This window comes from Lithobates pipiens, unplaced genomic scaffold (genome assembly GCF_037356315.1).
Source record: "Lithobates pipiens isolate NorthernLeopardFrog02 unplaced genomic scaffold, aLitPip1_a1.2 Scaffold_8, whole genome shotgun sequence".
In the NCBI taxonomy this organism is placed as follows: Eukaryota; Metazoa; Chordata; class Amphibia; order Anura; family Ranidae; genus Lithobates; species Lithobates pipiens.
The window spans coordinates 540,718,186-540,746,051 of NW_027507903.1; the positions used below are offsets into that span (position 1 = coordinate 540,718,186).

A 27,866-nucleotide genomic window follows, 5' to 3' on the forward strand; every position below is an offset into this window, starting at 1 on the left:
TCTCCTCCTTCTTCCCCTTCTCCTCCTTTTTCCCTTCTTCCCCTTCTCCTCCTTTTTCCCTTCTTCCCCTTCTCCTCCTTTTTCCCTTCTTCCCCTTCTTCCCCTTCTTCCCCTTCTTCCCCTTCTTCCCCTTCTCCTCCTTTTTCCCTTCTTCCCCTTCTTCCCCTTCTTCCCCTTCTTCCCCTTCTTCCCCTTCTTCCCCTTCTTCCCCTTCTTCCCCTTCTTCCCCTTCTTCCCCTTCTTCCCCTTCTTCCCCTTCTTCCCCTTCTTCCCCTTCTCCCCTTGTTCCCCCTCCTCCCTTCTCCCCCTCCTCCTCCGCATTGAGCTTTCCATACATTATAGGGTTCCACCATTATTGTGTTATTGATTAGTAAGTTAGCGCTGCCCTTCTTTTTTTTTTTTTTTTTTTTTTTTTTTTCTCATGCCAACATTTACTTGTGCCACATGTTCATGTAAAGCAGTGTGTTCCGGCTCTTTCTTTCTGTGTTTTGTGGCTGGGGATGTTCTTGCATGCACCAAACAACCACTGATTGCTGTTAGAAAGATTTCAGAGCTACAGCAGGAGGAGGGAGGAATATATGTAATACTAAATTACAGCTGAGTATGGCATGTATAATATATAATTATGGGCATGTGTCTACAGTTCAGTAATGATTACACAAAGCATGTAAGGGCAATATGTTTATCTCCTGCTATAGCTGGGGGAGGAGGCGGGGGGGGGAGCACAAACATTCTTCGCATTTATAAGGTGGTAAGCTACCTATCCTGCTGTGTGAGTAGTGTGGCTGCTGGCTGCAGAATGAGGGGCTGTGATTTATGTTGAAGTGGGCTTGTTCACATTTAGCATGTACAGGCCTAGTGTACCTCCCACATTCTCTCCAATTTCAGAAGCATGATGGGAAGTGTAGTTTGATTACAGTGCAGAGAGAAGGGAGGATATGATGTAATCACTGTTCTAACAGCTCCTCCTTGGCAGAATACATGATGCGTTTTTTGAATCACAGAGCCGACTTCCTGAAAGTTTAAATTCAACTTTTCTCTTCAATGGTAAGGAATTTCACAAATGTAATAACTGTTTTGTGTAGAGGGTGTACTAATAGGGGATTATTTTTGGCCAATCCCAGAGTTCTGCTTTAAATGGTATATGTCTTTGTTCTTAACATTGATTGATTGGTACAGTTCACTAATGGTATATATTTGAAAATTGTTTTCAGATTTGTGGCAATGAGACCGCAAGCGGCTGTGGCCGGTAAAGTGTTTATCCAGAGGGACTACACCAATGGCACGTTGTGTCAATTCCAGACGAAGTTCCCCTCTGAACTGGAGACCCGGGTAAGTGTATAGGCAAATGATCTTATCACGCTTGGCAATGAGGAATATTAAAACAGAACTCCACTCATTTTCTTTACCATTTTAAATGGAGCACGAATATTTGATTTCATCTCTGATAGGCTCTTCACTTCTAGGATACCTCCTATCTTGCCTTGCCCAAATACTGGGCTGTTCTAATTGGACGAAGCTCCATGAATTCTTAGTAGTGTCTAAGTTTGATAACTTCTTTATTCCACTTCTATTGGCTCCTCACCATGATGGTTTGAAGCAGGGTGAGATGGGCAAACTTTGGAACAACTGCGGGTTGTAGCAGGTATTTAGGCACCTTTTGAGGTTTTATTCCTTTTTAGTCAATTATTATATATTCATAAATCACTCAGAAGGCCCAAGACCTGTGGCATTCATCTAAAGTCATATTCTGCTTCCAAAGTCGTACAATACCCCACCCCCTCCTAGTACCTAGATATTATTATTATTATTATTATTATACAGGTTTTATATAGCGCCGACAGTTTACGCAGCGCTTTACAACATTAGGGTAGACATTACAATACAATTCAAGACAGGGAGACTCAGAGGGCCCTGCTCATTAGAGCTTACAATCTAGGACAGCCATTCTCAACCTTTTCAACACAGAGGAACCCTTGAAATAGTTCTCTGGTCTCAGGGAACCCCTACTAAAAAAATAGAAATCTACAACTCATGATACAATAGTGTGATGGTCAGTGGGAATAATGGTCCTTACACTTGTGGTTATTGGGAAGAATTACCTCCTTACATATAGCTAAAAAGATCAGTGGTGTCAGTAGGAACTTATCTGAGAGGCAGAAATTGCCCAATGCTGAAGGAACCCCTAGCAACCTCTGGAGGAACCCTAGTTGAGAATCACTGATCTAGGAGATATGACCCATCAGTGTGACGGATGGTCTCTGTGACCAATACGTGAGGTGCGGGATGTGACAGACCAACACTCCTACAAGCCGGATTTTGATAATACGTAATAGATCTTCTAGAGCAATTTATAACGTTATCCTATTGGCCGAGGCATAGCATGAGTTGAGAAAATGTATGTTTCAGAAGCTGAAAAGGGCTTAGCTGTGTTTGCTTGCATTTAATCTGGTCCCTGCTGCTATGGTTAGTGGAGTTGGCTTTCAATATTTTAAAACTGCCCGTAAAGCCGGCCAAAAATCTCAGCCAGTTCAGCAGGGACCGGCAGAGATTTGAACCATGTAAAGGCAGGGCGAGGGTACCCAAGATAAGCGATCGATCAACTTGGGCACTCCAGCCTGTTGGATTTTTCATTTTTCTATAGCCGCTACCAATAATCACTGGGGTTGATTTACTGAGATTGGTGAGTGCTGGTGCAACTGTGCATGTTAGCCATTCTAACTTCAGCTTGTTCAATTAATCTTTGACAAAAGAAAAACCTGGAGGCTGATTGGTTTCTATACACAGCTGCATCGGATTTAGCACGCTCCAGTTTTAGTAAATCAACCTCACTGTGTGATCTTCTGGCCAGTAAAGCTCCCCCCATCCAGAGAACACAATAGCTCCACGGGAGGGATTCCCCCATCAACACTGACTGTGTTGAGAGTTGAATCGAGCATTTTTCTCAGGTTGCAGGGAAAAAAATTGGCACCGTCTATGGCCAGCTTTACAGTTTACTGCTATTAGGGATCTGCCTATGCCTTGTGCACTTTTGCTGGTCAGACGCTAACCAGCCCTCCCAACTTTTCTCTTTTCTTTGTTTAGTATGCACCCATAAAAGCTGCTTGCCTAAATGACTAATATTTGTGCAAAATGAGGTAATGGAGACCCCAGCTTTTATTGTGATTTTTAGGGGAGGTTTTAGATCAGGTCAGTGTAGCCATCTAGCAGACACATGCACGTTTTGTTTTTCAAATGATTTATTGTATGGTCTCAAAGAGTCGACAGTTACATCAGTAGGACAAAGCCCAATACTTATGTACATTTTATTGTTCTAATTTCATTGTGCCACATGCCTTTTTTTTTTTTTTTTTTTAATAGTCGAGAATAGGCTTATACAAATTGGCAAGCTGAGTGTGTGACATAGACCAGAGGTTATTTCAAGGGATGACTTCCACCTGTTTCAGAGAGACAACTTAGCCTGAATACTTTAATGGCTGCTTCTGGATTCTGAAGGCCTTGAAGGAAAGCTTCTTTATGTTTTCTTAGGATGGCTGGCAACTCTTTCTTTGAAAATAAGCTTTGCTGACGATTTATGAAGATTTTGATGACATTTGTCTGATACTGAGTAAAACGTTCCTGGCAGTGCTGTGGATATTCAGCTAGGATATTTAATGTGAGAGGGTGATATTGACAGGAATGTAATTTCCTAGATCTCTGCCCATATTTTGATGGTGTAAAATCTCATTTGACAAGAAAACTCTGATTTGCAGCCAGCCCATAGCCGTTTTTGTTCAGAAGGGGATTTGCAAAGTTTATTTTTTTCCTCTTGTGTTGCAGAGCTGCATATTTAGTTTGGGAGCTTTTACAAATGCTGGTCTGTGCTTTATCTTCATTGTATCTCATGGAAAGATTACGCTGACAAGCCGCTCTTCACAGAGCTGTATTCACTCTGCTGCCCATGGTGGTAAAGTAATCATTTGCATCTGAACAGGCATCCAATTCTGTCAGACCTGGACTCCATGGACACAGGCTGTTCCATGGTTTATACTTACCATGTCTGCAGTTCTCGGCGGCTCTTTCTCTTTTTTTTTGTTCTACACAAATTGGTGGCTCTGGCAAATTGCTCACCTAAAACGGTGGATAGTGAGAGATCTGCCCTTCCTTGTTTAACCCAGTCTTTTTCTGACATTTGTTGTTCACAAGTAAAAAATCTGTGTTTTTTTGATGGAATATTACTTGGAACCCCCAAACATCATATGTGTTTATGTGTGTGTGTGTATAAAGTAATGTAATATCCTTCTTTTTTTTTTTTTTTGTCACAAGGTTTTTACGCAGTGTTTTTTTAAATGCAATTTAAGAAAAAATACACTTATGTATATTTATATTCTTTAATTCAAACTAATGAATTAAAGCAGGGGTTGACAAATTTGCTTTGAATTTAGGAGCCAGTTAAAAAAGTTAGGAGCCAGTTTTTTTTTTTTTTTTTTTTTTTAGTGGTATGGATTGTCAGCTCCCAGGGTAAGGCCACTCATTTTCACCCCCTATCCCTAACTCACAATGGAGCAACCAGTCAATAACTCCAATGAAACGCTGTTACATCAGGGTTATGGGCTGACCAGAAAGAGTAAGGCTGGCAACAGGTGGCACTGGCAGGCACGTAGAACTGCCAGATGGCACTGGCAGGTGACACTGGTTGGAACTGGCAGGTGGCACTACTGGCACGTGGCACTGATTGGCAGCTGGCCCTGGTTTGGTGATGGCAGGTGGCCCTGGTTTGGTGATGGCAGGTGGCCCTGGTTTGGAACTGGCAGGTGGCCCTGGTTGGCGGTGGCACTAGTCACTGGCAGGTGGCACTGATTGGCGGTGGCACTGGCAGGTGGCACTGATTGGCGGTGGCACTGGTTGGCGGTGGCAGGTGACACTGATTGGCGGTGGCAGGCACGTGCAACTGCCAGATGACGCTGGTTTGGAACTGGCAGGTGGCACTATTGGCACTGGAAGGTGGCACTGATTGGCAGGTGGCACTGGTTTGAAAGTGGCAGGTGGCACTGTTTGGCGGTGGCACTGGCAGATGGCACTGATTGGCGGTGGCACTGGTTGGTGTTGGCAGGTGGCACTGATTGGCGGGGGCACTAGTTGACACTGGCGATGGCACTGGCAGGTGGCACTGATTGGTGGCAGGTGGCACTGGTTGGTGGTGGCACTGGTTGGCGGAGGCAGGTGGCACTGATTGACAGTGGCACTGATGGTGGCACTGGTTGGCACTGGCAGGTGGCACTGGTTGGTGGTTGCAGGTGGTATTGATGGTGGCACTGGTTGGAACTAGCAGGTGGCACTGATTGGTGGTGGCACTGGCAGGTGGCACTGACACTGGCAGGTGGCACTGATTGGCGGTGACACTGGTTGGTTTCACACAGAGCACTCTGTTACTGAAATGTAACAGAGGAGCTGTCAGAATTTAGCTTAATGTCGGAATGGGCGGGACCCTGCCGGGGTGTGAAACTTACAACTAAGAGAGAGGCAGATCTGTCAGATTTGAGCTTGATGTCGGGGTGGGCGGAGCCCGACTGGTGGGCGGAGCCCGGCTGGTGGGCGGGACTCAGCAGCTATCAAACACCAGCCAACTACTGGGCTGCTTAAGAAAAGGGGCGGGGCCACATACACGTAGCAGCCCGCCCAGATCCCATTGGCTGGTGTTTGATAGCTGCCGGGTCCCGCCCACCCCGATATCAAGCTGAAATCTGACCGATCCTCCTCTCTCCGTTGCTTGTCAGTTTCACACACTTAGCGCGGCGCCACTGAGTGTGGAGGAGGGAGGAAGACGGCAGTCGGTGTTAATGCTGCTGCATGTCTGGGGCATCAATAGTGAGTGGGCTGGTGGCAGCTTAGGCGACCTGGCGCCTGGGGTTTGTTGAGCCCTGAATTAAAGAAAAACAAGACATAATATATACCCCGATTTGTTTGTATAATGTGAAAAATGATATGCCAAGTAAATAGATAACATGTCACGCTTTAAAATTGCACAAGCTCATGAAATGATGCCAGAATATGGTACTTAAAGCGGAGTTCCACCCAAAAATGGAACTTCCGCTGATCGGCTTCCTCTCCCCCATCCCCCCCCCACCCACCCACGGTGTCACAGGGGTGAGCAGTTACCTGTATAATCCAGGTATTTACTCCCATAGATCACCGCAGGCTCTGCGACAATCTACGCTGTGTCTGGCCCCTCCTCTGTCCCCGCCCCCTCCCCACTGTCTTTTGGGGGACTAGTAAGGACGCGCAGCACAACTCACACATGCGCAGTAGGGAACCAGGCTGTGAAGCCGCAAGGCTTTACTTCCTGATTCCCATACCGTAGATGGTGGCACCTCCACCCGAAAGCCGAGGGACAGATCGGCTTCGGGTGAGGACATCGCAGGCGCCCTGGGCAGGTAAGTGTCAATATTTTAAAAGTCAGCAGCTGCAGTATTTGTAGCTGCTGACTTGTAAAAAAAAAAAAATCGTTGGAACTCTGCTTTAAAGCCCATTTAGACCACGCTTTAAACATTTCTACGGGTTACCAGTTTAGAGTTACAGAGAAGGTCTAGTGCTAGAATTATTGCTCTTGTTGAGACGTCCGCAGCAATACCTCGCGCAAACACTGCTTACATATGTGAGCGTGACCTATGCATGCATTCACTATTGCCCACGGAACTGGGGTGCTGGAAAATTTTTAAATTTTTTTTTATTAATACTTATTTTAATCCTTTTTTTTTTTTTTTTTTTACTTTTACAATGGCTTTTAAAAAACAAAGTTTTGATCGATTTTATTGCTATCACAAGGAATGTAAACACCCCTTGCAATAGCAATACAGGATGATTGGTCCTTCCTTTATGCTGAGATCTGGGTTCTAAAATGCACCAAATCTCTCCCTTTAAAAACATTTTTAACTTTTTGCTTTAAGAAACCTAAAATAAAAAAACATGTTTACATGGCCTGAGAACCGGAAGTGACATCTAAAAGTGATCCCGCGTGAATCTACTGCAGGGACCACTTTTATCTAAAAGCCGGCCATCTAGCTGCAGCCTTCCCCAATATTTAATGTCAAAGTCCTAACGTAAATTCCCAGTTAATCAGCCAGCAAGTGGTTAAAATAGGTGATATCCCATTCAATGCTCAAATTTTCTGTAAAATATATAAATATAAATATATATATATATATATATATATATATATATATATATATATATATATATATATAATATATATATATATACATACACACACAATAGTAGACTGTAGGAGAGATTTACTAAAACTGGAGAGTTCAGAATCTACTGAGCTTATTTTGCAGTCATTTTGTGACCCTCTACTTTGACAGACTCAGATTCTTACAAGGAATTTATTGTACCTGTATCTTCTCAGTGGCTATAAGGAATTTTACATATTTGTACCTTCACAGCTGGCACATTGTATCATGGTTTACTCACAACTGCTGCACAGAGTTTGACCTGTATCCTCACAACTCTTACATTCGTATTACATTAAAAATGGTATGGAATTGTAATACCTTAACCCCCCTTGATTTTAGGCTTTGCAGTATGGTATTTAGAGCTGGACTTCGCGTTATCTTGCACTAAAGAAAATAGACCTTCCAGATGGCTGCACAATATAGCAGTGCATTTAGTGTACAATAACCCTCAGCATCAGCAGATGCAGTGGGAACCAATGATATCCCCCAGCGTTGTTGTCAGTGGACACATCAATAACCCTTGGCATTGATGTCAGTGGACGCAATAATAACCCCAGGATAAGTGTCAGTGGAGGCAGCATTAACCCTCAGCATTGGTGTCAGTGAGTGCAATAATGACATCCAGTATTGTGTCAGTGGGTGCAGTAGGAACTCCAAGCCAAGCATTGGTGTCGGTGGATGCAATGTTACCCCCCGGCATTGGCGTCGGTGGACGCAGCGTTAACCCCCGGCATTGGCGTCGGTGGACGCAGCGTTAACCCCCGGCATTGGCGTCGGTGGACGCAGCGTTAACCCCCGACATTGGCGTCGGTGGACGCAGCGTTAACCCCCGGCATTGGCGTCGGTGGACGCAGCGTTAACCCCCGGCATTGGCGTCGGTGGACAAGAATTGGGTGTCAGTGGACACAAATAAAAGCCTGCATCGGTTTTGTTCTTGCAAGATTTGCATTGCGTGTAGCCACAGTTAGGGGAAAGTTTTTCTCCTTCGATTTGTCTGTCGAAAGATGTCTAAGCAAATTTCATTCAGGAACCAGACGACATTCGTACAGGGCCTGGCCAGTTTAAAGTGTTATGTCTTTTGTGTTTCAGTGTCATTTCTGCTTGTGCTGTGATTTTGGATTGCAGAAAATGAGGCAGAAAGCAGGAGTCAACTGTAATTTGAGGTCTCCAGAGAGCAGCATGTTACTCTAATAGCAGCCATGATTCAGGAAGAGGGAAGGAGGCAATCCATCATGTATCAGTTCTCCCACCATTTGTGCTCTGTTCTCCACATTCCTTGTTCTTTGCTGCCTCAGGGCTTCTCTATATCACATGCATAAAACTAATATTTTTCTGTACGAAATCCAGGTCTGATTTGATCTTGTTGGCTCGGCTTTAAGCTGCAAATGAAATGGCCAAGACCCCATCTTCTGCAGGTCAGCTCTCTCCAGTTCAGACCTCTTCTCTGCTGTATGTTCTACCACACAGAGAGCTGTGTCCTGTGTCTGCCTGGGAGTGTTTATCTATGGAGCTATAGAGATGTGTGCAGTGATTAGACACATCTCCATAGATAGAGGAGGTTCAGCGTGGGGTGAGATGTTATGTGGGAGCTCTAAAGTGTAATGGCCTAAACAAAATGTATATTTCATGCGGCTAGTTTGTTGCTGACGCCGGATTCCTGCGGCAAGAATCTGCGGATTCTTGCTCGAATGACAAGGTTATGCGCAACCATCAACATATCCAACCTGGATGCCATCATATATTATTATAAATTCAGTTTCAATCAATACATAGGTGTCAAGATTTTACAGTGTGCATACTGGCTGGTTTATCAGATATTAATGTGGCATCCTATAAGTCCCAGTGTTGATCTTGAAACAGCAGTCCAATGAAACCAATTGAATCTCTATATACAGTACAGGTAAGTATTTATAGGAACACGGCAGACCTTTTATGTAGTTTCAAGGTACTCCTAAGAAGTGTTGCAGCAATATGGAAATGTATACAAGTAAAAGGTGCAGTACTCTAGTAACTCAGTATGACCATATATATAGTCCATAATAGTCCAACTGGGTGTGTAAAGGAGAAGGTATGTCAGGGCTGCCACCGATGGAGACAAGAAACCAATTCCAGTGAAGCTGAGAAAAAACAAGGAGGGGGCATCTCTGAATGTATAAATAAAACACTTTAATAGTAAAAACAATATCTACTCACATTAGAGAAGGTAAAGTTGAGTCCAGGAGTAGGGAGGGTGACCAGGTCACAGAATATCCACTTCTCACTGGCGATATGTGGCACATCAGATCCCAGGAAGGAAAGATTGGGTGGTGAACTGTCAAAGCCTGTAGGTTCTTGACGCTCTGTAGGCTCCTGAAGTCCTTGCTGGTAACCGCTATGATGGAGGACAGCCCTGCAGTGGGTAATCCAGGGCGAGGCTTGGAGAGCAAGAGACAGCGTGCCACAGGGCAGTGACGTCACAAAAATGTGACGCGTTTCTGAGCGTGCGCAATACGAGTGTTATGGTAGTTGCGCTCATTTGTCAAGCATGGTGGATAGTATAAGGGGACAGTCTTAAATAGTGGAGCGGAGGGGAGGGGTCAGAGAGGTTGGTGTATAAACATTGGTGGAAGCAAGAAATTAATATGCATCAGCCTAAGCACATAAATCCTAATGATAAAATAAACCGGAAAGAAAAACAATTCATGCATCGTATAAGAGATAATATCACTATAATGTAAGATAAAAATGAGTATAACCAAATATATACAAAACGGCATTATAGTAAGTGGATGTACCCTGCAGACTGAAAATAGCTGGAGAAAAAAATGTAATGGGCAGAGTAAAGGGTTATTCTGTAATCATTCACAGACAGTCTATATAAGTCAATTGGGAGATTGATTAAAAAGAATGTAATGGGATAGGAGTTCATATGAATAATATTAAATGACATTAACCACTTCAGCCCCGGACCAATTGTCAGCCAAAGGACCAGAGGTCTTTTTACAATTTCGCACTGCACTGCTTTAACTGGTAATTGCGCGGTCATGCAATGTTGTATCCAAACGAAATTTGCGTCCTTTTCTTCCCACAAATAGAGCTTTCTTTTGATGGTATTTGATTGCCTCTGTGATTTTTTTTTTATTATTATTTTTTTTTTTTTTTTGTGATATAAATGGAAAAAGACTGAAAATTTCGAGGGAAAAAAATATATTTTCTACTTTCTGTTATAAGAAAAATCGAATAAACTCAATTTTAGTCATACATTTAGGGCAAAATTTATTCAGCCACATGTCTTTAGTAGAAAAAAATGTCAATAAGCGTATATTTATTGGTTTGCGCAAAAGTTATAGCGTCTACAAACTAGAGTACATTTTCTGGAATTTACACAGCTTTTAATTTGACTGCCTATCTCATTTCTTGAGGTGCTAAAATAGCAGGGCAGTACAAACCCCCCCCCCCAAATGACCCCATTTTGGAAAGTAGACACCCCAAGGAAATTGCTGAGGTGCATGTTGAGCCCATTGAATATTTTTTATTTATTTTTTGTCCCAAGTGATTGAATAATAAAAATAAATAAAAATATGAAAAGTTTACAAAAAGTTGTCACTAAATGATATGTTGCTCACACATGCCATAGTTATATGTGGAATTGCACCCCAAAATATATTCTGCTGCTTCTCCTGAGTACAGGGATACCACATATGTGGGACTTTTTGGGAGTCTAGCCGCGTATGGCACCCCGAAAACCAATCACTGCCTTCAGGATTTCTAAGGGTGCAAATTTTTGATTTCACTCCTCACTACCTATCACAGTTTCGAAGGCCATAAAATGCCAAAATAACACAAAACCCCCCCAAATGACCCCATTTTGGAAAGTGGACACCCCAAGGAAATTGCTGAGGGGCGTGTTTAGCCCATTGAATATTTTTATTTTTTTGTCCCAAGTGATTGAATAATGACACAAAAAAAAAAAAAAAAGTTTACAAAAAGTTGTCACTAAATGATATATTGCTCACACATGCCATTGTACCTCAAAATATATTCTGCTGCTTCTCCGTACGGGGATACCACACATGTTGAGTCCATGGAATATTTTATATTTTGCCACAAGTTGCAGGAATATTACAATTTTTTTTTTTTTTGCACAAAGTTGTCACTAAATGATATATTGCTCACACATGCTATGGGCATAAGTGAAATTACACCTCAAAACAAATTCTAGTGCTTCTCCCGATTACGGGGATACCACATGTGTGGCGACTTTTTGGGAGCCTAGCCACGTACGGGACACTGAAAACCGAGCACTGCCTTCAGGATTTAAATATAAAACGCTACCAAAAAAACCTGTTGGCGATCGCAGGGATCAGGCCTGACTCTGCAAACGCTGCAGTTATGTGTTTAGTGTTTTGTAAGTGACAGTGATCGATCGATACTGCACTTGGGTGGGCTGGGCAGAGGGGCAAAACACAGGTGCCAGCAGGTATCTGGGCTGATCCCGCTAACAATGCATTTTTTTGGAACCCTAAACTGCTAGGGACGCTAGTATAGATCTGATCAGATCAGATATTGATCTGTTCAGATTCTATACCACTACGGGAGGTTTATGCTTTGCGTGTGGGTGTTAGCGGTACTGGCACTAACCTAGCGCTGCCTGGGGCGACGCAGACCCTGACCCTAAAACCTAATTGATATCACCCGCCGGGTGATCAGGGGGTTAAACCTTTATTGGGTAATAAATGGTGGGTGCCCTGATGCTATAAAAAGCAAACTAACTAACCAGAGTCACCCGTAACACTTATACGGTGATCACTGGTGAAAGGGTTAACTAGGGGCAATCGGGGAGAAAACAGAGGCAGGGAGCTGGTCACAGGACACCCCTCTCTGGTTTAATCCCAGACTGTCACATTTTGGTGCGATTCCGGATCCAGTAATTTGGGCCAGGGTCGGCATCAAACAATTGAAACATATAGTGGGGGGGACAAGACTGTACACATTTGATCAACTGAGAGAAAAATATACCCTTCCTAATTGGTATTTCTTTCGCTACCTCCAGTTGAGGCACGCCTTCCTTACTCAGTTTGGTTCTGATGCTTTGGAGCTGGGTGTGTCTCCCCTGGAGAGCATGCTGCGAAAGGAGGACCTGATAAAACCCCTCTCTGCAGTTTATAAAGAACTTTTTGTGGAAAGGCCTAAAATGCTTACAAAGTGTAGAGACACATGGAGTGCATTGGTTACGGATTTCGGGGGGGAGGATTGGGATGATATGTGGGATTACCCATTTAAGACGCTAGTATCAGCCAGAGATAGGCTCATTCAATTTAAGCTTTTACACAGGGTGTACTATACCCCGGCAAGGATAGCTGGGATATATGGCACGGATGCGGCGGTGTGCTGGCGCTGCCCGGACAATAATGCTGACTTCGACCATGTGTTCTGGCGGTGCCAGCAGATACAGGTATTCTGGAAGGGGGTGACTCACACTATACAGACGGTGCTTTCGGTGCCGATTCCTGTTACGGTAGCGATCTGTTTACTCGGGCTGGTGGAGGAGTTGGCGCCCAGAAGGGCACAAAGAATTATGATTTCTCTTTCTTTGTTCTATGCCCGTAAGGCTATTCTGTTGTGTTGGAAGAGTCCAGAGCCACCCACGGTGTCATTCTGGAAAAGTATAATTAACAAGTCGCTACCAATGTATAAAGCTACTTACTTGAGCAGGGGATGCCCTAAAAAATTTGAGAAAGTGTGGCAATGTTGGCTAGATGCTAATGGTACTGTGAATTAATCCATTGTGTTGGGGCTGGGTTTTTGATTTCAGGCTTGCTATGTTGGGCGGGGGAGGGATATGAGTATGATATTTTTCTGTATGCGGGTTGGATGGTACTGTTATGGATGTCTTAGACATGTAATATTTGTTATAGTTGGAAATATGGACTGTGATTTAGTATTGGTCGGAAGGCTGCACAGGGGATTAAGGGGGGGGAGGGGGGGGGTTGGTATATGTGTGTTGTACTGTGTGTGTTGATAAAACTGTTAATAAATAAAAATTTACAAAAAAAAAAAAAAACTAGGGGCAATCGGGGGATTAAAATCTTTATTAGGTAGTATATGGGGGTCCCTGGCGCTATATAAAAACCTGACGGGGAACCTAAATAACTAACTGGCTAACCAGCGTCACCAGTGGAACTTATATGATGATTGCTGGTGAAAGGGTTAACTAGGGGCAATCAGGGGGTTAAAACCATTATTGGGTAGTATATGGGGGTACCTAGCGCTATAAAAACCTGGCGGTGAACCTAAAAAAATAACTCGCTACCTAGCGACACTAGTGACACTAATGCAGCGATCAGAAAAACGATTGCTTAGTGACACTGGCAAAAGGGGGTGAAAGGGTTAACTCTAGGGGCAATCAGGGGGTTAAACCTTTATTGGGGGGGTAGGGGGCTACCCTGGACCTAACACTAACTGCCCTGACACTTTTTACTGTCACAACTGACACTAAATGCAGTGATCAGTAAATAAATGATCACTGCAATCAGTGACACTGACTGGGAGGGGGGGGGGGGTGATTTGTGTGCCTATGTGTACCTACATGTCAGTGTAGTGTTGGTGCACTTACTATTGTGTTCTCCTCGCAGTCCGTTCAAAAAGACCGCCCCGAGGAGAGTGACATCACTTCCTCCCTGCCTATGTTTACAATACACAGGCGGGGGAAGCGTCTCATTCGCCAGGAGCGATCGAGAGGGGATGGCCAGAAACCAACGGCCATCCCCTCATCCCGGATCGCTCCTGAAGCGAAACGGACCGTCACATCCAGCAGGAGGGGGTCCGATCGGACCCCCCACCCGCTGGAAGGCAAGCACGTACATGTACGTGCTTGTGCCTGTCGGTGCCATTGCGCCAACGTACATTGCCATGCGGCGGTCCTTAAGTGGTCAAGTGATGAATAGGGATATAAATAATTTAAAATATGAAATAATGAAATTAATTTAAACAAACCAGTTTAATTGAATAAAAAGTATTAATTGATAAAATGGGGTTTTATTATATACTTATAAATTATTGATTGTATATAGGGGCCCGGAACGGGGAAATAGATTAAAAATGGTTGGTCATAATAGGTAGCCAGATGTATATGTGTGTGTGTGTATATGTATGTGTATGTATGTATGTATGTATGTATGTATGTATGTATATATATATATATATATATATATATATATATATATGTATGTGTTGCAAGGTTTGCAGGTCCTTACATGTTCGGTATATATTTAGACATGCCACTTCAGTGCTCTTGCTGAGATCTTTTCAAATGAGTACTAAGTGGAAGTTTCTGTTACTATTTTCAATGATCAATCACTCTTTTGTAGTAACTCATTAAGATGAAACTCCCTGTGCAGTAAATCTAAAAGCTCTGCCAGGGATGCTGCAATCCATGCAAGTCTTCCTGTTCTGTTAAGCTCTTTGCAGTCTTCTAGAAGCCAGTTATAGGAAGGGGGAGATAAGGATTCTGGGAAATGTTGCCAACAAACTGACCATCCTTGCAGTGGTTGCACAGAAGAGAAATTTTACATTTTGTTAGTAAAATAGTAGCTGGCTGCTACCTGAAACAAAACAACCATTTTTAAAAATTCTGTGGGGCAAAAAAGTATTTAGTCAGCCGCCAATTATGCAAGTTCTCCCACTTAAAAAGATGAGAGAAAAAAATGTGGAATATGGGGAATTCTGAAGTGACAAGTCGAGCATTAGGCCCCTTTCACACATGCGGAACGTATGTCCGTATTTCATCCATCCGTTTGCGGATGAAATACGGACATGCATGCATTCCTATGGGATAGCGGGTGCCTGTGGCTGAACATCCAGACACCCGATATCGTCCGTCTCCGCAATGGTCCGATTCTGCAAAAGGAGGAAAATCCTATTTTTCTATCCACCTGCAGAGCGGATCCGATCCCCCATAGAGGAGAGCAGAGAGCTGTGCAGGGACCGCCCTGTCATCCGCCAGCTCAGTGGGGATAAACTGAGCCATCCCTGCTGAGCAAGCGGATCATCACGGGGCGGATCATTACGGATCCGTCTCGTGTGAAAGGGGCCTTACTCTCCATCTAGCATCCAGGCTCTAAAAGAGGTCGTTGTTGAAAAATGGAAAAAGATAGATGTTGCAAGATGTTGCCAACTTGTTCATTATATGCCTGGAAAACTTGGTGCTGTCCTTACAAATCATGAAGGTCATACAAAATACTAGCTGTTGTAGTTTGTTGTTGGGTGTATTCATTTTTGCATCAACTAATTTGAGTAAAACCTGAAGATTTTGCAATCCTAAATAATATTAATAACTTTACTTTCATGTAATGAGCTAAACCAGGGGTTGACAAATTTGCTTGGAATCTAGGAGCCAGCTTAAAAAGTTAGGAGCCAGGTCCGTGACGGCGATCCGGACCTGTCCCTGGCCTGACATGGAGACGAGTGAGGGGAAGATAGCAGCGCCGTCGCCGCCCCCCCCGTCTCCAAGTCATTGCCCATAGCTCTTAGAGGGACATATTTTTTTTTTTCAAATGACAATTTTTTTTTCAATTGCATTTTAGTGTAAATATGAGATCCGAGGTCTCTCTGACCCCAGATCTCATATTTAAGAGGACCTGTCATGCTTTTTCTATTACAAGGGATTTTTACATTCCTTGTAATAAGAATAAAAGTGACACAACATTTTTTTTAAAAGAACAGTGGAGAAAAAAAAAAGTTAAAATAAGCAGAAAAAATAATAATTTTTAAACGCGCCCTGTCCTGCCCGCATATAAAATCGGTGTTCGAACCACACATAGGAGGTAGCGCCGTGATCGGTAGAGCGAGAGCAATAATTCTAGCCCCAGACCTCCTCTGTAACTCAAAACGTGCAACCTGTAGAATTTTTTTAAACGTCGCCTATGGTTATTTTAAAGGGTAAAAGTTTGTCGCCATTCCATGAGCGGGTGCAATTTTGAAGCGTGACATGTTGGGTATCAATTTACTCGGTGTAACATTATCTTTCACAATATAAAAAATAATTGGGCTAACTTTACTGTTGTCTTATTTTTTTATTAACTAAATTATTTTTCCCAACAAAAGTGCGCTTGTAAGTCCGCTGCACAAATACGGTGTGAAAGACAGTATTGCAACAACCACCATTTTATTCTCTAGGGTGTTAGAATAAAAAATATATATAATGTTTAGGGGGTTCTAAATAAAGGGAAGAAGAGGCAGGTAATATAAAACAGTCATTAGCATTGCTGGTTTGTCATACCAACGGCGACCACAAGAGGGCGCCAGATTCCATAAGGAATCATAGGACCGCAGAAGGCCTCAAAGCCGCGGCCTAAATTTTCGGCCGCCGGCGGAACGGCCCGACGCGATCACGCTGGGGGGGTCCACAGAGACAGGATACCCCCAGCTGTGCTGCCCCAGGCGCGAGGTCGCTATTTCTAGTCGCCAATGCGACCTGGCGCCCGGGTTTTGTCGAGCCCTGAGCTAAACAAATGTTCTATAAAACTCAATTTTGTCAAAAAGTTTGGAAATTTGTTATTATGTTCATTGAGATATTGATTAAAATCTTACTTTTCAAAAGGGGTGTACTCATTTATGCTGAGCACTGTAGATAACATTTTGTTGTAAATTTTCAGACATGTATTCTATACATCTTTGGCTTAATAATAGGTTGTTGAACCATGCTCATATGTAATGTGTGTCAGTGATGCAAGAACCACAAATAATAGTTATCATGGATTTGCACATGGTATAAGATAATTTCCTAACAGTTTGCTCTCTTTTCCCAGATTGACAGACAGCAGTTTGAGGAGACTGTGAGGACGCTGAACAACTTGTATGCTGAGGCAGAGAAGCTAGGGGGACAGTCATATCTGGAAGGCTGCCTTGCTTGTCTCACGGCCTATACTATATTCCTGTGCATGGAGACACACTACGAGAAGGTGGGTGATTTGGCCACGTTTTAATGCACCCTGTTGCAGGGCCTGTAGGCCACATGGCATGTCTATTCTACTGAAGGAAAAGGTTTTGCAAGCCTCCATATTAGTTCTTTTAAGCCCCTGCTGAGTCGTTTATTTTCCTCCTGAAGAATTAAAGCTGAGTGCGGATTTAAAATGTACCGTTTTTATTTGCAGTCAGCTGTGTTTTAGTTGAGGTTTCTTGGAGAATGAATTGAGACCTTTCAGCAGCTTGCAGATGAAATAGCTTGCCACGTACAGACAGATCCTGGATTTATTTATTCAGTTAGGGCTGGCCAGACTCCGGTAAACCCTCTCTCTTCCACTGAGCATCAGGAAGCAGCCTTCCTATGTACACTATTGGGCCCAACACCAAAGTGGTTAATAGGCAGCAGCCAGTGTCCTCAACACCCCCCCCCCCCTTCAACCTGACAGTAAATATTGGGTCGTTGGACAGTTCTTAAATGGCTCAAGGAAAGTGGTGGCTGTGGATGAATTCATCTCTTTCAGAGATATATAAAGCAAACATGCACTTGAGAAATGGGGTTTATATACTACTTCATCACTCTATTCCTGTCCTTTAACCCGTATGGTTCCAGAGATGTTGGTCAAGATAATGCTGTATAATGAGAGAAAAAAAATTTACATTGGTCTGAGAACATCTGTGTTTGAGATTTCCATTGTCCTGGAAAGTCTGACTCGCAGCAAATCATCATGCTTTTTCTATCTTTCATCATTTACATTTTATCCAAGGGAAATCTGAAAACCGTTTTTGTGTTTTTTATTGCACGTGCATTTCCATTGGAGTAACTGGAAACGCGTGTCAGATAATGCTAAAATATGTTTTACCTGCAACACTGTGCATTGCAATGCTTATTCCAGAGCCTATCAGTGTGCCTTGTCATACTTTTACATCTATTTCTGTGAAAAATATGTATCTAAATAAAAGAAGTGTGGCTGCAGCCTAAAGCCGCGTACACACGGGCGGATTGTATGGCCTACTTAGTCCGTCATACAATCCGACGGACAGTCCGTCATACTTTTGAATGAACGGACTTGACCACACACGGATGCACAAACAGTCCGTTGAAAGCTTGCGCGATGACGTGTACGACGGGACTAGAAATAGGAAGTCCAAGACACAGCAATGCAACCTTCCGCCGTGTAAATCCTTTCTGAGCATGCGCCATTCTTAGTCCGTCCAACTAGCCTACTGATGAGCGGATTGTCCGCTGAAACCAAAGTATGACAGACAGTATTACGGAAATTCCGAAATACTTAGTACGCCAGACTGCACGCTGAAAAAGTCCGCTGAAGCCCACACACGAGCGGACTGTCCGCTGAAATGTGTTTCGGCGGACTAAGTAGGCCATACAGTCCGCCCGTGTGTACGCGGCTTTAAACTTCCCTTGTTGGTGGTACTTGATGCCTAAAGTTGAAACTCACTGGACGACTCTCATTTTCCCATAGAGCACTGGAAAGGGAAGCCCCGAAAGATTATTTTGGTGACTATTGTCATCGATAAGGTCTGAAAGCAATTTTTTTTTTTTTATTTGCTGTTCTTGGGAAATTCTTTGCAGGCCATTTTGGAACCTGATCACAGCTTTTGCTGTGCATTTTTACCACTGCTATGATTTGGTGTTGCTTAATTTGTACTTTTTTTTTTTTTTTTTTTTTTTTAAGAGGACTGTAAGTCTGTCAGTGCCTATTTACACCACAAAAGCGTCCTCCAAATTTTTTTTGGATGCTTTTCTGCATTTGTGTTTCTAAAGTTTTAATGCTTGTTTTCCACATTCCAGTACAGTTCTGTGCAAGAAAAAAACAGCTTGATGTACTTATGATGTACTTTTATTTTTTATTTTTTTGGAACTGTAAAGCACTAGAACACGCTGGTGTGAACTATGCCATTGGAACCCATATTCATTTAATTTCAATGCTTTTTTTTATTTTTTTTATTTGATGCAGAGAAAAGAGCACTGCACTGCATGTGGTGTGAATGGGTTCTAATACCACTTATGGAACATGAACTGAAAATGTTACTAAGGGAAATTTTGTAGGCTGCTGTTGCTGACCCCTCTCTCCCTGAAAATGCCAGTTGCCTGACTTTCATCCCAGTTCAGTGGTTTCTCTACTTAGAATCACTGGCCTAGAAATTGCATAAGGAGTTCAGACTTCCCTCACTGCAAGCTTATTTTGGATCAGTCCGCTTAGAAAATATGGCAGGCGAATATCAGCAATGACAGGCTCCATGTTTTCCTCAGTACTTCATTACAAGGAAGGGCGGTTTGTAGAGTCCACCATTTGTAAATGTACTCCTATTATTAATATTATTAGGAAAGTTCATTTTTCTTTTCTATAAATTTTTGTTTTCCCTTTGTATGTGTTGTGCTTATTCTTCTTCTTTTGTTTCTTGTATGCTCAGGTTCTGAAGAAGATTGCAAAGTTTATTCAGGAGCAGAATGAGAAGATTTATGCTCCGCAAGGACTTCTCCTTACTGACCCTATAGAGAGGGGGCTCCGGGTGGTATCCTTTTCTCATCTGACTGCTTTTACTAGTAGATCTACAGTTAAAGTGCACCTATTGTGAGAAAAATATGTAAGGCCAATTGAATTTAAGAGATGTCTGCATGACACTGCAATAAAGTTTGTTTTACAACAAAAAAAAAAAATGAACAGTGTGATGCACAGAGATTGGCTGGCGTATCAGGCATTGTGCTGACCTGAATGAATTACACTGCACACCGACCACCGCATTGTAACTGGTGAATGTACCCTTACTAGTTAAGTATGTTATCTGTTATTCCTGTATTGCCAGTGGCCTACAAGGTTTTTTGTAGCCTCCTCACCCTTTTGGATCTGTTAACTGGCCATACTTGTTTTGTTTCTTCTTGAATAGTAGATCTGTGCCATGATGAAGTAGGCCTTCTGGCAGATGTACTAAAGTAATTGTGGATAATCTCTATTTTGTATATCTGCATTAACATGGACCTGTGTATGCAACTACACCGGACACTTTTTTTAGGTACATCTGTTCAGTTGCTTGGTTACACAAATTGTTAATCGGTCAATCACATGGCAGCAACTCAATGCATTTAGGCATCTAGATGTGGTGAAGACGACTTGTTGAAGTTCAAACCTAAAATCAGAATTTGCACAGACTCACCAAAATTGGATGAATAGAAGATTGGGAAAATGTTGCCTGGTCTGATGAGTCTCCATTTCAGTTGCAACATTCAGATGGTAGGGTCAGAATTTGGAGTAAACATGAAAGCATGGGTCCAACCTGCCTTGTATCAATGGTTCGGGCTGGTGATGGTGTAATGGTGTGGGGGATATTTTCTTGGCACACTTCGGCCCCTTAGTACCAATTGAGCATCATTTAAAGTGGTTGTAAACCCTTACAAACCACTTTGACCTACAGGTAAGCCTAGATTAAGGCTTACCTGTAGGTCCAAGAAATATCTCCTAAACCTACACGTTTTAGGGGATATTTACTAAAAGACAGTGACAGCTGTCTACGGCGCATGTGCCGTAGACAGCGAAACACATTCGCCCTATCGCCGTTCGCAGCATGCCTCTGCTTACGGTGATATGCCGTTAGTGGCAGCTCGCATGCGCGGGAGTGACTTCCTCGCTGCTCCGGCGCTGTGAGTGGCCGGAGCAGCGATACCCGGAAGAAGATGGATGCTCCGAACTACAGGGGACATCGGTGACATCACTGGCTCCTGTGTCAGGTAAGTGACACATAACAGGCTACTATGCGATGCATAGTAGTCCATTATTCTTTACCTTTGCAGGGAGACATAGAGGAAGTAAACCCATTAGGGTTTACTTCCTCTTTAAACACACGGCCTATCTGAGTATTGTTGCTGACTATGTCCATCCCTTTATGACTACAGTGTCCCCATCTTCTGATGGCTCCTTCCAGCAGGATAATGCACCATGTCACTAAGATCAAATCATCTCAATCTTGTTTCTTGAACATGACAATGAGGTCACTGTACTCCATTGGCCTCCACAGTCACCCAGATCTCGATCCAATAGAGCACCTTTGGAATGTGGTGGAACCAGAGATTTGCATCATGGATGTGCAGCCGACAAATCTGCAGCAACTGTGTGATGCTGTCATGTCAATGTGGACCAAAATCTATGAGAAATGTTTCCAACGCCTTGTTGAATTTATGCCAGGAAGAATTCAGGCAGTTCTGAAGGCAAAAGGGGGTCCAACCCGATACTAGCAAGGTGTACCTAATAATAAAGTGGCCGGTGAGTGTGTATAGCTCAAGAGACAGCTCCATAGAAGTGTATGGGGGTCAACTGCACAGAAGCTGTCAACAGTGGGCTGGCAAATGTTTGGTGAACTTTGGCTGTGGACTCCAGGTAAGTATACATCTGCAATGGTTAGTGTGCTTTCAGTCAAGGGGTTAGGTAGTAGCGCAAATGCACTTCTTACCTTTTTAATTAGCTGAATGTACCAGCTTTCACTTGGGTCACCTGACAAATTAGGGAGACCTAAAAAAAAAAACCTGGGCACAATGCCACAAATTGCCCCCTTGTGATGCAGTAGTTATTGAACTTGAGGACAATGTGACTCAGACTTTGATGTGCCCATCAACAGCCATTTAAATACATTATTACAGTGTAAAGCTAAAGTGAATATATCATGTTAATAACTAGTGTATTTTAATAAAAATCAAACAATCAAGTCTTAACAAAAGTTTATAAGGAAATATTGTGTTGAACTGATAAACATGTAGATCCCATTCCTTGACATAACATACAGATTGAAATCACAATCTATGAGGACAGAAGTCTGACTGGCAGATAGGACAGGTATGTGATGGTTAGCTATTTCATTAGCTTTAAGAAATCGTAAAATGGAAAGATTGGTGGCAAAATGTATCTGAAAATTGCCGTAACTATGCATTGACAGCATCATTGCTGTAATAAACAAGAGCACAACATAATTTTTTTTCAAGTGACTATAAAAAAGCTTTTTTAATGCATATATGCCACCAGCAAAATAAAGTTCAATATTCTCCATTATACAGCAATTGCATGGACTAGTATCAGTTATTTCTCAAGCCATGGATAATTTAAAAAATCCACGTCTCTTTAAAGTGTGTGTGTGTGTGTGTGTGTGTGTGTGTGTGTGTGTGTGTGTGTGTGTAATCTCTAATTTTTTTTTTTTTTTTTTTAATGGCAAACATATGTGCAATGGTATTGCACAGAGCAGCCCCGAACCTCCATTTCTGGGGTCCCGGCCAGCACTCTCAGCTCCTCCTATTCTGTGTATACCCCTTAGGAAGCCACTTCCTATGGTGGTACACCTGCGGGCTCACTCCTAAGCCTGGCTATGTGCATCTATAGACACACACAGCTCGGCCCTGCCCCTGCTCCCTCCATACAGCATTTGATTGACAGCCACAGGATCCTCTCTGAGGGGAGAGAGTGAACCAGTGCTGCTGCAGATGGGCACATCGCTGGATCAATATAGGACTCGGGTATGTATTTAGAAAAGGGGGTGGGGAGGAACAACTAAACTAAAACAAAAAAGTTTTTTTTGCCTTACTGCAGGTAATGTATTAAGGTAAAAACACACTTTATATATTCTAAACCAGGGGTGTCAAACTTGATTTTATCATGGGCCGCATCAGCATTATGGTCGCCCTCAAAGGGCTGAATGTATCTGTAAGACTAGATGTCCAGAACACCACCGACCTTGCATTAGATTCCAAGAGCCCCCACCATCAGGTCAAGAGTCACCTACCCTTCCTTACATCACAGTGGGTACATGCAGTCTTTTTGATCTAGAAGCACTGAATCTTATGTAGATGTGTTTTGATGAGATAGGTGGTTTGTGGTCCTAGAGGCTGCTCACAGCAACTGTGGGGTTTTGCTGGACCCCAGAGGGGTTTGTTGAAATTTTGAAAGGATGGGAGCACCACACCAGCTTGTATAGACTTTCAAAAAAAAACTTAAATTTAATAACAACCAACATGTTTTGGGGGCTCAGTGCTCCGCCTTCATCAGGGCTGTACTAGCTGGTGTGGTGCTCTCATTCTTTCAAAACTTCACAGTGGGAAGCCAGAGCTAGGAAGCAGAAAGTGCAGGGTCCGGAGGAGGACCAGAGGGGGGCTGGAGTCTTCTGAATTCTGAGACCAGGGGAGGCAGAGACGAGGGGGGTGGAGCTTTACAGAGAGCAACAGGATCTCAAGGAGGAGTTCTGTCGTCCTCGCTGCTGCCGACTGCTAAAACGGGGTGGTGGAGATGAGGGGAATGCTGCAGGAGAGGTGTGAGGGCCTCATGAAATGACCTGGAGGGCCGGATTCAGCCCACGGGTCTTGTGTTTGACACGTGTTCTAAACACTTAAGTGAATCAGCTATCACAGCAATAGAGGCGTGGTAAACAGCTGATCTCAGACTAAAGTGGAAATCCAGTTATATTCCAATTTCCTGTCTTCAGTTCCTCCACTGTGCTCTGATTGGACGTTTTTTTGGTGATTTACCCAACCATTAAAAGGGAGGAGAATGTTTTTGACACTTGTACTCCTGGCTTCAAAAAGAACTGATACTACCCTGAAACATTACCAATCCATCCAATGAACACTAAATCATTGGTAATTATTTATGTGCTGGATTTACTGCAGCATTAGTGTTACACTTGCATTTGGTCAAATATAGTTCATTCCCTTTTATTGTATTAGAAAAAATAAAATATTATAGTCTGATCTATAATGCAGTGGATTTTATTGTTGTTTACTTCTCACATATTTGCATTAAAAGAACGATTTTATACTTTCAAATTGGAAGTCTCATGGTGCAATTGGTGCAAATTGAAACATGCAAAGAATACATTTTGGGTTATCTTCCTTCTTTGTATTATTGTAATGGCTTTAAAGAGAAAAAAAACTATGAAGTGCTGTCACCTAAAGAGAATATTGTTAAAAAAAAAAAAACATCTGCTAAAAGCATAGTAGGAATAAAGTATATTTAAAGACCAAACTTTTTTTAAAAATTTTTTGGTTGGAGTGGAGAGGGATTAGAACCCGTGTCAGTTTTTATTGCTCTCTGTGCCCCCATTAGGGTAATTCACCCTCTCTTTTTGTCCTGTTTACCGATATCATTAAAAGTGAAAGAAAATAACAAACTTTGGGTTGTCCCCAGAAAAGTAATAGAGGGTAAATCTTCCAATGGGCACATTAGTTCTGGTGGCCTTAATTTGCAGGATTTCCTCTCACTTCCTGTTTGAAGTCTCAGCAATGAGGTGGCGGAAATAAAAAAAAAAAAAATATGACCGGGGTTATAACCTTCACTTGCTCTATCCGGAAAAAAAAAGTTTTGCCTATAGTTCGACTTTAAACTTAAAGTCAAGATGTAACGGTTTTTGATCAATTTAACCGTGCACAAATGGTTTCCCTCTTCCGCGCTACCATTTTTAAAAAAGTGGAGTCTACACATGTGCACAAATGCCACCAGCTTCTAATAGATGGGCACTATAGCGCCCTGCGGCAGTTGTGAGCAGACATTATACGCAAAGTTGTGTCTTAGGAACACACCAGGGGAGATTTACTAAAACTGGTGCACTCACAATTTGGCGCAGCTGCGCATAGTAACCAATCAGCTTCTAACTTTAACTAGTTAAATTTAAGCTTTAGCAATAAAACCTAGAAACTTATTGGTTTCTAAGCAGAATTGCACCAGATTTTGCACTCTCCAGTTTAGTAAATAAACTCCAGTGTCTTCTGGGATAGCTGTGATTTAGCAATTCCAGGAGGCAGTGGGGTCTGTCCTAGGCTGGAACCCAGGAAGTGCTACCTTGCAGCACCTTGTTGGGTTTTTTTTGTTTTGTTTTAGCTTTTGTGTACAAAGAGCTGTTTGCACAGCCAGCGTTTGCCTACAGTGGATGTGGTTGGTTGGGTGCGGAAAGACGGGTTGATTTACTAAAACTGGAGAATTCAAAATCTGGTGCAGCTCTGCATAAAAACCAACCAGCTTCCAGGTTTTTTTTGTCAAAGATTAAAGGCTCTTTCACACGGGGGGGGGGGGGGGGGGGGAATCCGCCTGCTCAGCGTGATATCTGTCTGCTTATCCACGCTGAGTGGGCAGATGACAAGTCCATGTCTGCTCCGCTTATGCAGAGTGGGCACGGACACGGTCTGCTTTTCTCCGTGAGCAGTTGGATGTAAACAGACTGCCTGTACATTTAAATCCGACCGTCATCTGATTCACCAGATGGGTGGGGATCGGATCCCCCATCTGTCTGTGTTTTTAGTGGATAAGGTCGGAACTTGGTGGGTGTCAAGACACATTGCCCCATAAAGGGCAATGGATGGTCCAATTGGGTCTGCCTAAAAAAACTGATTGGTCCGCCTGTGAAAAGAGCCCTAATTGAACAAGCTGAAGTTGGAAGCTAAATGTCTACCATGCATGGCTGTACTAAATTTTGCTCTTTAGGTCCAGTTCACACTGAGGCAGCGCGACTGCCTCAGGCGACCTGGACACGATCGCTGCGGCGACTTGCAAAACTACTTCTCTATAGAAGTCAATGCAAGTCACCCCCAAAGTCGTACAGGAACACAATTTAGAACAGTTCCATTGTACAGAACGGGACGCTACTTGTCAGATGGCTAAGTCGCCTGACAAATCGTCCCAGTGTGAACCGACCCTTAGTTATAGTAAATCAATCCCATTGTTTCCAGCCAGGATCATCTACCTCTAACTGCAGTTAATTGCTGGTTGTGCAAACCATCACTTCAGCTGTTGATGCACACCTGTCAATTCAGACGCAGGAGTCCGTAGATTCTTGCTGCTAGAATTTGCAGGGTGTGTTGATAGCCTGTGTACAGGGAAAATTTCTACCCTTGTATGGAGCCATGCTATAGGGGTCTGCTACAATCAAAATCCTTGGTCGTTTGTTATATATTGACTCTTCCGACTTCAGTACCAGAACTTCCAATCGCTTTTGGAGATTAGGGGGAAAACCAACAGATCAATGGAAAGTATTTCCATCCATTGGATCTAACTTCTCATCACAGTAGGGCTCCCTATCTATGTATACCTGTACAGGACAAATATGTACTCTTGGTGGGTGTAGGTCTCGGTGTAAATCATTTTACCCACAAGGAAATAATTAGCTGTGCACCATCTCTTCACACAGGTGACCAATCCTTTGTGCTGTAAATACTTTCTGCTACAAAGACCGTCCTCCCTGACATTCCTTGAATCGCCATTCCCATATCTATCATCCTTCATGACTTCTCCTTGTTGTTTTACCTCATGGACCCAGTGCCCCCTTCCGTGCCAATTGGTGACCCTGCCAGCCTGCTGTCTTTATGGCTGAACATGCAGAGAAGATGGATGAAGATGGCTTAGCGGAATGGATATCGTTTTCAGGGAAGAATCATGGGCTTGGGATTGTGCCAATGTTCTGATCACTGTATGGAACTCTGCTATGGCATCTTTCTTACAGTATCTGTTGTATTTCTCTAGCAGTAGAGTGGAAGTCACGTGTAGTAAGTATAAAACAGACAATGGCTTGAGGAAGCTCATTGCATGATGGGGGATTTAATTCTCACAGATGGAGGCGGTTTTGGGGTGGACATGATTTTCTGGTGCCAGGCTGTCAGTCGAGTGGCCTGTTGAAGTATAATAGAATTTTCCCCTTCTGTCATCCAAATATTTATTTCTATATTCTAGAATTGCATTATCCCTTTCCTGGCTTACTTTTTCTTGCGTTTTTAATATAATATTTTTTTAAAGCTTTTCCCTAATTTTTCTTTCTTTTTTTTTTTTTTTCCGTTTTTGTGTAACGCTAGACATGTGACTTTTTCATTATGAAGTTGGTGCTGATTCTATTTTCACTTGGCACATTTTGAAGTGCTTAAATGGTAGTTGTGATGTGGCCCACACAAAGAGTACCAGTTTTTATACACATACATTGATTGGCTGAAACTTGGGCAGCTCTGACTGAAACAGATCGTAAAATGTGCAATTGTGATGCCAATTCACATTCCAGTATGACAGCTGCTGCTGACTGGTGCCCTATTCTACCACCCTCCTCCTCCCCAGGACAATCTTGCTGCTGTGCAAGCTGCTTGTAACTGAATGGTTAACAGATTGGCTGTGTGTGGTAACTGGTTCTGTGGTTTTTCTATATATATAAGCGGATTGCTCATGCCATGTACATTAAGTCACTGTCACACATCATGTGCTTTTATGCATCAGATTTATTATGAATAAACATAATTTATAGGGAAGTCTTTGTGTGATTTATCATTTTTTTTAGGTAATTGCATTAATTTAGTGTTTTTCAAATTTTTTGCACTGTTGTAATATTTACCCAAGTCGTTTTTTTTTGATAACACGTTTTTAAATTCTTGCTGTAACATAATTACATTGTGGCATTACACGGTTAGATTTTCAGGATTTCGCTGTAGAGGTGGTCTACATCAGCTGTGTAGTCACAATGGAATAGCTGTGGAGGTTAATGGTAAGCTTTCAATAGACAGTCTGTAGCTTTCTAAACAGAACTGATTAGAGTTGCTTTGAGAGAGAATAGTACAGAATAATCACTTTGCAAAATGACTAAGCAGAAAGCACATGACAATGTATTAAAGCGGTAGTAAAGTCCAGTCCTAAAAATAAACCTGCAGGGGGACCAGCCTTTTTAAGTCCTAATGTACTAGTATGCGCC

General features: G+C 42.8%; 1 protein-coding gene across 1 annotated transcript in view; it reads left to right on the plus strand.

The window, feature by feature from the left end:
- GOLGA7 (golgin A7) overlaps positions 1–27,429 on the plus strand; it is a 40,029-nt gene extending 12,600 nt beyond the window's left edge. The window contains exons 2-6 of the mRNA XM_077469710.1: positions 1,215–1,332; positions 17,003–17,155; positions 19,593–19,694; positions 21,954–22,003; positions 26,331–27,429. Coding sequence (XP_077325836.1) covers positions 1,215–1,332; positions 17,003–17,155; positions 19,593–19,694; positions 21,954–21,998 — 418 coding nt within the window. The 3' untranslated portion in view covers positions 21,999–22,003; positions 26,331–27,429. The remainder of the gene's footprint in view (positions 1–1,214; positions 1,333–17,002; positions 17,156–19,592; positions 19,695–21,953; positions 22,004–26,330) is intronic.
- The last annotated feature ends 437 nt before the right edge of the window (positions 27,430–27,866 follow it).